Genomic DNA, 11,230 nt, shown 5'->3' with positions numbered 1-11,230 from the left:
ACTAGAACCCCAGGAGAAGCTCCTACCCCAAGTCCTGTGTCAGCTCCCTCTTCTTCCAATGGAGGGATGTGGGTAAAGAGCAGTCGTTTCAATGTTCCTTCTGTTCTAGCTATGGGGTTCTATAGTCAGTGACTCCTTGAACCTGGATGGAAAAGACCCCTGCCCATGGTTCTGTCCAGGAGGATCGCAGTGCAGGGTGGGAGAGGGCTCCCTGAGGCTTTGGGTGCCAGGGCCCTGGGAAGAGGGTGTTTGGTGGGCTTCTGAGGATCCCTGCCAGCTGTCACTTTACCCAGGGTCGGGTATTCATCCGTGTACTCACACATTCAACAAATACGCATTTCCTGACAGTCTACTCTGAATCCACACTGTCTTAAGGATACACGATGAAAAGAAGTCCCACTGCCCAAGAGGCTCAGTCACCAGGGAGGAGAGGCAAGTATGCTGACAGCACAGCACTCAGTGTGGTGACAGCAATGTACTGGGACACCCCTTCTGGTGGGGGGGGGGGGGAGGCCTCACACAGGAAGGTAGACTCGAGCTGAGTCTGTAACAGTAAGTGGACGTGTTAGGATGTAATTTATTTAAAATATCCAGTATAGACAATGTGATAGTATGTGCTACTGTATACTGCGTTCAGGGGGCAGTCGGTTACCCTGATTGGAAGTTTATACTCCAGATCATGTCATCAGGAGGGTCTCAAGGTAAAGCCGGGGACCAGAACTCCAGCTTACTTCAAACAAAGGAAACCAGAAGCTTTATTAGTAAGGATAGTGAATGCTAAGAATGGCTTTGCAGTGAGGGAAATTATCGGCTTTTTAATTAGAAGAATGGATGATATAAACGGTCTCCCACTGATGAAATCAGTGGTATTTAATATACAGTAGTACCTCGATTTTCGAATGTCTCCATTGACGAACATTTTCATTTACCAACGCTGTAAACCCAGAAGTAAATGCGTTGGTTTTTGAACACACCTCGGAAGTCGAACATGTCATGTGGCTTCCTCTGAGTGTCTGAGTGCAAGATCCTGAGGCCTAGCTGTCGGCTGTTTTCGAACGTTTCAGAATTTGGTCTTCTGGAACAGATTATGTTAAAAAACCGAGGTACCACTGTATGTGAATTCAGTGCACACTGGCTACAGTAAGTCAGAGCTTCCTACCTCTCCATAACCAGAGTATATGGATCTACTGTAGCCTTTAGCCCGTAGTCTTGGTGTGGTGCCCAAAGCTTGGTACCTAAATGGCTGGGTTGGGGCATTCTGGCTGCTGCTGATGTTACAAGACTAAAGGGGATTGTCATGCAGGGTGTCATGCGGGGTCTCAGCTCCCACTCCCTGCATATGGTGAGGCCAACAAGGAACACCCACGGAGCCATAGATGTGGGAGTCACACCACTATATTCTCACTGGTGGCTGGGTTGGAGACACAGGAAGCAGGAGCCACATGATCTGCAACCTGCCATCTGCTTTTCTGCCAACCAACCTCACTTACCAACTGCAATCAGCCATGCTAACTGCAATCCGCACCTCTCTGCAATCTGCGCTTGCTAGCTCAGCCACGGCAGTTATATTGGTGGCTAATGGCTAACCGGTAACAGCTGATGGACAACTAGTCACAGCTGATGGCCATCTACTACCCGAGCCAGCACCTTTCCACATGAGGCTGAGAGTCTGGAAACTGCTCTCCTGGTTCTGTCCCCACCGGGGTCCTGTTTCTAGCACTGGTGTGTCTGCTTTCAGTGTACCTTCCATGTAAAATGGTCTTCAGGTCACCTAAGAAAGCACTGGACTTCTCCGAGCTCATAGATGAGGTCTTGTGCTGATTTGCTCGCTACAATGTGTTTGATGAAAAGGTATCTCACATGTGGCAGAAACTGGTCTTGAAAATTGTTTTTGTCATTATGAGGTGAGGATATGGGGATTGGGGGCTACCTTCACCTGCCAAAAAGATTGTGCATGACCAAACTAGTTCAGGTCAATTTGCAACAAGGAGTTCAACTGGATAGCTGGATAGCACCAGCAAAGAGGAGCTTTCTGGGAGGACACTAGGGACCAACGCCAGGGGAGTTCTCAGGGATTTGTAAATTGGTGGATTTGCCCAAGATGCAGGGTGTCCGGGGGAGGGACAGACAAGGATGTATCTTTCCTAAAGAACTTCTGTCTACTGACTTTGGAATGCATCCCTCACATTAGTGCTGTTGATAATGTGCCCAAGGACGACCGACCGCAGAAACACCTTGTGTGTGTGACCCTAGATTCTGCTCTTAAAAGTAAGCTCCCAGGCGACTTTTCACCCACCAGAGTTTAATAATCTGGGGAAGTCATTGCAGGGTGCTCAGCCATGGTACATACAGCCAGACCCTCTGGCAGCAGGGTGGTTTATGGTGGGAGGGTCTGATGTGAGGCTCAGATACTGGTTGCTGCTTTGGTGACAGTCTAGATGACGGTTCTGGAAAGGAGGGGGAGTTGGTTTAAAGAAACCTTCAGGTAGTAACCAGCCTGACTGAGTGACTGATGGGCTGTAAGAAGAGCTGGGCTGAGGGAGCCAGACGGACTTATGATGGTTGACGGGGTAGGATGGAGAGCAAAAGTCGCAAGGTTTTCTTGGGCTACTGTCAGTTCTGTTATTTTGTCCTGAGAATGCAGATGGTGGCTAACGTGCAGTTCTGTCCCTCCCTGGGCCTGTCTGGGTTTTGTTCCATGGCCCACACAGATTTGAATGATGGAAGACACCTAACCCTGCTCCTGCAGCCCACCCTGCTTTGTCAGCAGCTGCCCTGCTCCTCCTGGTCTCAGGCCCCACCTGTGTCATGCCTGGTGGATGAGAAATTCCAGACTGTGTGGTTCAATGAAAATAGCATTAGTTGATAAACACTCATGTAATGAGCAACTATACCTTTCACCATCACCTGCATTTAGTTCCTTTCTAAACATACTAAAAATAACGCCCAAAGTGGATTCTATAGAAGAAACAAGGGCGGCTTCCCTCTGGTCAGTATCACCACAAATCCTTGCCAGGTGGCCAAGTGGAGTAGCTTGTTTCAGCAAACGACAGACCCTCATTAGGACATGTTTTAGATGCTGTAGACCTTCCTATGGGGTGACGTTCATTTCTTAAACTTGTCTGATGACATAATGAATGCCTGTAAGTGAAGTGTCCAATGAGATGTAAAACAATCAGTGAATTCTTTGCATATTTTATTTTTCTTTTTTTGATTTCCAACTCACACACATCTGGCATATTTTACATCTTTGCAATAAAACATGGTTACAATAGCTTAAGGAATTTATATATCCAAAATATTTCACCATGATCTCAAGATGAAATGAACTTGTCTTCCAGATGTTCAGTGTCCTCCCGTTTCTAAGCTACAAACTCAAGATATTGCTTACAGCCTGGTGATGAATAACTTAATCATTACGCTGATTCCCCAGAATTTCAGAATCTCATAAATACAAACAACAATGAAGAAGGAATTCAGTACTAAAACTTACTAGTACAAGGTGAATAACAAATAAGTAATCACATCAATAAATAATGATATGTTTCTGGTGCAAAGTGCCAATACAAAGAACCCATTATCTTGTTTTATCTTTTTAAATAAATGACTGCAGGTGAGTGTAAATTTTGAGAAAAGTACATTCCTGTAACATGCCTCATAAGCCCTACCGACACAATATGTACATCTATGACGATACAGTCACCAAATATACAAAGAAGAAACAAAGTGTATATACCCCTGGGTGTATAACGTGATCAGTACAATGTATGGAAAATCATTTGATAGCCATCATTTTATATCATAAAAGATGAAGTGCCTTAGGCTAAGAATGTGGCTTGAGGTGAGAATTTCACAAGAACCTAAAAGAATAACTTCAGTTATTGTTATAATAAAGCCCGACTTGTTATTAAAGAAACTAAGCTATTCAAGAATCAAAGAGAAAAACAAAACAAAAACAAAACAAACAAAAAAACCCATCAGACTCTCTTCCCCTAATGTACACACACTAAGCCAGCAGATGACTCTGGAGGAAATGTCCAGGAGCTGGGAAGTCAATACCATGAAACTAATGATCGGGACCCCTATTTATACAATAAAAACCAGGACCTCATCCCTAAGCCCCCTTTCTGCTGTGTCTTCAAATTATGAAGGATAGGGCTGAATTTTCTTTGTATGAGTACCCAAAATGGCAAATAATGGCTTAGTATCCAAATGCTTCATGAGCAAATTTCACTTAGGAGGGATGAATTTAGATTAAAAAGTGCAAACCATATTTTCGTGAAAATGTCAAAAATTACCGATTCAACCCTTTCGTACAAGCTATGTCCTTGGACAGATCCTTCTGTTTCATAGTGTGAATGCGCCTGTTCCATCAAGACATCAGGATTAAAGAACATGCAAGTTGTAACTTCACAATAAAATTAAGAAACGTTTTGTTCTTTATACAAGGTTTTACTTTTACAAAAGTATCCCTTTAAATAAGATGCATCTGATGTACAAAGTATCAAACGTGTTTTTTTTCTTTTTTTTTCTTCTTTTTCTCAGCTTGAAAAGAGGCTGGAAATGGGATGCAGGTTAGGTTCAAAGCTTCAACTTTGTAACGACTGGACACAAGGTTCCTCAGAATTGTCAAAAGTCTCTTGTGACGCATCCTACTACCTTTTCTCAATGAACAACAATATAGGAAATAATTACCAAAACATCTAATTCATATAATTTACATGATGTAAGCTTGCTTAAGGAAGCAGCTGGTGTTCAGTTGTGAAAAAACACACAAAGTAAAATGGCTGCTGGCTACAATGTACAGCTATTGCTGGGTGAGATGGAATGTACAAATGGAGGTTGATGGAGACGAGTTTTTCCCACCAGAGATATTGCCTTTCCATGCAGCACTTGTGCTCTCAGCTTTAACTTGGCTTTTGGTTCTTCATTTGTCTTCAGTATCTATTCTGATGCTCATAATGCCACCGATTAAAATCTATATTAAAAGCTACAATGCTACCCGAAGCCATGCCAGTGATCAGAGTCCTAGAAGAGCAAAGACAGAGTTAAGAGTGACACAAATCCCTGATGTGTCTGCTAATCTTACACTAGACAATATCATGATCTCAAAGTTCACCAAAGTCTTTGTTTTGTGTTCACTGAAATAGGATTAAAATGGGGTCTTGGTTTTCCCGAGAGAGAAGCTGGATCAATTGCGCACGTACCTGAACTGTCAGGCTGAATTTTGCTTAACTTTTGATGGGACACCTTATCAGACAAGCACTTCAGAGCAGGCACCCTCAGGGTATGTTTACCTATCAATTCATAACGTATGTACATGTGCTACTGTTCCAGCCTATCAGGGCATTATAAAACACGAGATTATGTTTGTGTTTTATAAGGAAATAGAAACTTGATTAGTATCTTTCCGTATTCCTCTCCGGAGAGCCCTGAAACAACTGTGACTTTACGTGTGTCCCCAGACCTGCCCTCCTCCCCACACCTAGTGAAAGCCTTCCCTGCCTGCCCCCAACCCCTCAGAAGAGTCAGTTCTGTCATTCTGTCGAGTTTTCCTCCAGACACAATTATTGTGGCTATTTGAACTCTTTAGGTTCAGTAACCTTGTTATGTATCATTAGTACTTTGCATAGAGCTTAATCTACAGTGGTGATAGCAAATGTTTGTGAATACACGATGAATGGATACGAATATCAGGGAGAATAGTTGAACTACTTAAGAACCCAAATTATTCCAAATCCTTTAAAAAAAAACCCCTATATATACAAATAATTATCCAGTAAACCATTTATTCATGAATGCAGACTATAGCATTCTGGAACATTCTAATAATCTGCTTAATTTTCTAATAATCGGCTTAAATTTTCTTTAAAAACAGGCTGAGCTGCAGATGACACATCCCTTTCCCAAAACTAAATTTAATTACAGTTTTTCTTGATGACTTCAGTATCATTTTACTATAAAGATGCTTTGTTAAATTTATTATACAAGCCTTTACATTTATAATATTTTAAATCCAATATTCTTATAAAGAATACACATATATTTGAAAAAAGTTGGTTAATAAGCTTTTCTTATTCTTGTTAAATGTATAGCAAAAAATAAGTTGCATATCATATTAATATTATAGTTTTAATTTATTTTTAAAATTTAGAAATTTTAGACTTTAATTCCAAATATTTTTTTCCTTTGTAATAAACCTAAAGGTGAATTTTAGGAAATGGCAAAATCTGTTGCAAACTGAGGAACAATGGAAAATCATATTAATTAATTAATACTGATATCAGTTTTCCCCAAGAAAAGGTTATAGTGTCTTAGGGAAACAGAGAAAATACAATAAATAACATAAATGAGAAATATGTGAATAGGAAGATGGGACTGGGGATTGTTTCAAGTAAAGAGCGGGTGCCTTGTATCTTTTAAAACTGAGGCCAGCTGTAGTCTGCACAATGCATTTTGCTGGATATGGGTTAGTTGGAAGTATGCCTCAAGCTGAGGCTCACCTCTGTTGCAAAATATGTCTCCTTCACATAATGTAGGCCAGGGAGGCCTGTCTGAAACTAGATGAGGATCTGAGAACTGAGAAGTTGGGAGGATGATTCTCTGTTTTGGGCGGTGTCTGGATGTGTCTGTTCTTCCTAACCCATTTCTTCCTATTTTTTTATTTTTTCTTCTCATTGCCTTCCTCTGTTTTCTTTTTACCAGAACCCTTTCTTACAGTACTTACTCTTCAACTGATTCTTTTCTAAACTAGTCTTTCCTCCACCTGGATGCTGGGATCTTATCCACAGCATATTACACCCTTGGCATAATGTAAAGCACTTTGCATGACAGTTCTCAAGTGATCACATTGCCCCTTGCGGTGGCTCACCTCTGGTCATGGGATAAGTCCATAGCTCTAATGCCAGCGTCACATCCGGGGTAAATGTACAGCTGCTTAAAGTCACAGGCTTGCCAGACCTCCACCACACCATTGTCCCCTCCGGTCACCAGGTTCTGGCCATCGCTGCTCAGGAGAATGGCCTTCGGAAAAAGGAGAAAAGCAACCATTTCTCTCAGGGTCCTAAACGGTCAATGTCACTACTGAAAAGCACTCACTACGGTTCCCTAATAATTACCTACTTTTAGTCATTTGTCCAAGTTTTCTAAAGTCCAATCCACAGACTTTCCAATGTGGAATTCATCAACGTTCTTACATAAACAAAGGATCTTATTAAAACCAATTTAGGCTACAAAATAACAGAAGTCCCAAAGAGAATATCATCAATCTAATCCAGGAAGAACTTGAGAATCAAGTAACGTGGCGTTTTGTTAAATCCTCAATATGAACAATGTCAAGACTTTTAGAACAAATGGCAGAAGCATATTTCAATACATTTTTTAATAATGATAAACCAGCAATTACAATTCATTGGTGAGTGAAGGGCAATTTGGTGCATGTAATTTTGGCCTAGGGTTCTGAAGAGAACATTCATTTACAATAAACTCACTTTTAATGTTGGGACTGCAGCGCTGAAACAACTGTTTGTGGAAAAAGGGCCTTGAAGGAAAGTCTCCTTAAGGGTCTAACCTCTAATCAAACGATAGCTATTATCTGCAAAGTTTAATTCACTTGGGATTAAGTTAATTACTTGGGATTAAATGAATTTTGGGTTTGTTCAAAGAAGCCATCTAATGAATTTATATGCCTTTAAAACCAGCACTCATTATTGGCTACCAGAGAAATTCTGATATGAAGCATTTAATTTAAAATAGTCAATCTTTCATGTGTTGGCTTCAGTCTCCATGTGGCACTGAACACGCAGACTCACCCGTGTTGAATCATTGATCTCCATCTGAGCCAAAAGCTTCCCATTAATGCTGAAATTGCTGAATCGCCCCCGTTCATAGTATATGATACAGTGGCCTTCACTGGAGACAGAAATCAAGCGCGGGAACAAGCAGTTTTCGGGTCCTTCGAGGGCTCTCAGCAGATCTCCAGTGATTGTATGGACTAGGCAGGGGCCCTCTGCAGAACACAGGGGATCAAGGGTCAGTCATTGGTGAGGACAAGTCACACATTTGCTCTCACAAATATGTAAACTGGACGTGGGTATACCCTCAGATTTATTGAAAGAAGGTAGGAAAAAACAGAAGTATGCTGGCAAGAGCCAAGCACTGATGTTATATGTAAACGGAACAAATACAGAGAACCGTTAAGTAACACACACATAGATTTCAAAATTTTTTATCTAGATAAAGACTTGGTCTTTTCTTTCAAGAGATGATATTCATAAAAAAATTAAAAAGATATAGTTCATAGGTTATGTGAGAATCAAAGACTGTATGTCCCAGAAGTTTTTTCTTAATGTGTTTTTAGAAATTTTTCTTGAAAGTTTAGGAGAATCATTGAAGCAATTGTTAATTTTATTTAATATTGTCAAAATTTTAACATTGTACCATATAAACACATTACTATTAAACTGTAAGTTCTATTTTTTCTATAGTCTCTATGTAAAATGTAGAAGGTAAAATTAAAAAAAAAATTAATCTAGTAATTCAGATTATATAAACACTTTTTGTCTTTGACTGAATGGTGAGGCAGGAGTACAAAAGTAGTATGGGGAGTGACTTATGTGCTCCAATTGTTTTTCCCCCCGGTAGAAATCGTGTAAGATAAAAAAACTTACTAGTCAAGTTCATAAAAATAATTGGTTAATATAGTTTGATATGACCTGTCCTCTTCCCCAAAAGAATCTCACAAAATCTTTAGATGAATTACATTTCTACTTTTCAATTAATTGATTTAAGTAGACACTTATTTTACAAAGTGACATTATAAATCCATACTTAAATTTATTCCTGATCACTGACTAAAGTAATAGATGTGCATTATAGAAAATTAGAGAAAAAAAATATCAATCACCTCTAATGTTATTCATTACTTATAGAAAAATCTATGTTTTTTCCCTATGCCTACTGTGTCTTTTTTTTCTTTCTTTCCTTTTTTTTTTTTTTTTTTACTTTACAGGTCAGAATGACATTACACATATTGTTACTAGTTTTTTGAATTAAAAAGACATTTATTGAGAATATCCTATGTGTCCATCTCTGAGTTTCTGGGTTATTTACTCTTAGATAACAAAAATGTAGAAAACGCTATCCCTACCTTCAAATATTATATGCATTCTCCAAAAAGCAGACAGAATAAGCTCCTAAAAAACAAACCTGATCATCTCATCTCCTTGCTTAGAAAACGTCAATGGTTTGTTTTCCACTATACTTAGAATAAAATAAAAACACAAATCCTTGTGCCACTGGCCCCTCCCACCTCTTCAGCCTTCCCTTTTTAACTCTGTTGCATCCTCACTAGACTCAGCCCATTTGGTTTTCCTTCAGTTTCTCCTAAGGTTAGGCTCCTTCCTGCCCCCGAGCCTTCCCATGAAGAATTGATATCTGAGCCAGAATTAGAACCCAAGTTTCCTGATGTTTCTTGAAACACATCTGCTACAAACAGTAAAAAAACAAAAACAAAAAACAAATAAATTAAAAATAAATAAATAAAAAACAAACAAACAAAAAAACCTCCCAAGTAATTGATTCCCTTCCCACCAATCTCTACAGTCGCCAACGTTATGAAGAAAAGAACTACTTGTGGAGAGAGGTGAATCCAAAGATTTGTCTCATGAGCAAGGTTGTCCACGGCCCCTACTACATTGTGTAAATCTTTCCCTTGTCTTTTTTCCCCCTTTGTCTTTTATATGTTAGTTTTAATGGCTGCATCATATGGGACGTGCAGTTTAATTTACCAATGTTCTGGCTAGAATGCTGGTGACCACACAATAATACATAAAAATTTATATATATATATTTATCATGGTAATTATTGGTAATAAAACTAAACAGCTGCAAAGAACCTAGGGGTTACATTTATCTATAGAAAGCCCCCTAAAAAGGCAGGAAATTATAAATCATGGTTAACCTGAGGAAATGGTACAATTTTAAATGACCTAAAATGAAAGAAATGCCTTCTGACCTTTAGCACCACTGATAACAAGTCCAAGTTCTGCGCAGACAGAAACACAGACGACTTCATGGTCGTGGCCCGTGAGGACTGCTCTTGGTGCAGGATAGTCACCTGCAAGGAAACAGCAGCAGTGAGTCCTACAGGCCAATGGCAGAAATGAAGAGCTACACCATTAAATCAAACATTTACAATAACAATCACTAGTGTTTGTTCAGGGCATTTACTAGCTGTGTGACCATAAGCCAGCTACTTACCCTCTCTGTTATTTCCTCATCTGCAAAATACTTACTACACAGGTTGTTTAGATGACTGGACACGTTAACAAATGTGACTTGTTTACATTATGACAGTGGCGATAACTACTCTTTTTTTATTCCTGGTTATTGTTATGAAACAGACACCTAGCCTGCCAAGGCATTTATGTGTCTTACTTATCTCATTTAAATATGGCAACAGTGATATGAAATAAGTACGGTTATTATCTCTATTTTATAGCCTAGAAACCCAAACCTTTGCAAGGTTATAACTTGCACAAGTTGATACAGCTAGCAAGTATTTGAATTAAACCCAGAGCTATCTAATTTTAAAAATCATGCTCATCCCATTTTATTTTTTATTTTCATTTATTTATTTTTTTAAATAATTTTTTATTTTTCAATTACAGTTAACATACAATGTATTAGTTTCAGGTGGACAACATAGTGATTGACATTTATATAACATACAAAGTGCTCACCCCGATAAATCAGGTACTCATCTGACACCACAGTTATTACAATATTATTGACTATATTCCTTATGCTAGACCCTACATCCCATGACTATTTTGTAACTTTCCACCCAACACCTAACCCCCTTCCCCTCTGGCAGCTATCAAAATATTCTCTGTATTTTTGAGTTTGTTTCTGTTTTGCGTATTCATTTTATTTTGTTTAGATTCCACATAGAAGTGAAATTACTTTCTCCACTCAGCACAGCAGTTACCTCTAGGTTCATCCATATTGTTGCAGATGGCAAGATTTCATTCTTTTTTTTACAGCTGAGTAATACTCCATTGTATATATGCACTACCACTTCTTTATCCATTCACCCATTCAGGGACACCCAGGCTGCCTCCATATCTTGGCTATTGTAAATAATGCTGCAATGAACATATGGATGCATAGGTCCCTTCAAAGAAGCATTTTGGGTTTCTTCAGATAAATACCCAGACGTGGGATTCCT

At 39.3% G+C, this 11,230-nt stretch overlaps 1 protein-coding gene across 8 annotated transcripts in view; it reads right to left on the bottom strand.

The window, feature by feature from the left end:
• Nucleotides 1–3,179: 3,179 nt before the first annotated feature.
• The window catches only part of NBEA (neurobeachin), a 662,791-nt gene continuing 654,740 nt past the window's right edge, over nucleotides 3,180–11,230 (bottom strand). For all 8 annotated transcript variants that reach the window (XM_019736455.3, XM_074330023.2, XM_074330024.2 and 5 more), the window contains 4 exons: nucleotides 10,016–10,117; nucleotides 7,812–8,008; nucleotides 6,872–7,023; nucleotides 3,180–5,028 (listed from right to left, as the gene is read on the bottom strand). In XM_019736455.3, coding sequence (XP_019592014.2) covers nucleotides 4,938–5,028; nucleotides 6,872–7,023; nucleotides 7,812–8,008; nucleotides 10,016–10,117 — 542 coding nt within the window. In that variant the 3' untranslated portion in view covers nucleotides 3,180–4,937. The remainder of the gene's footprint in view (nucleotides 5,029–6,871; nucleotides 7,024–7,811; nucleotides 8,009–10,015; nucleotides 10,118–11,230) is intronic.

Source organism: Rhinolophus sinicus, chromosome 16, assembly GCF_057876585.1.
Source record: "Rhinolophus sinicus isolate RSI-liver-muscle chromosome 16, RSI-T2T, whole genome shotgun sequence".
In the NCBI taxonomy this organism is placed as follows: domain Eukaryota; kingdom Metazoa; phylum Chordata; class Mammalia; order Chiroptera; family Rhinolophidae; genus Rhinolophus; species Rhinolophus sinicus.
This window is presented reverse-complemented; position numbering and strand designations above follow the sequence as displayed.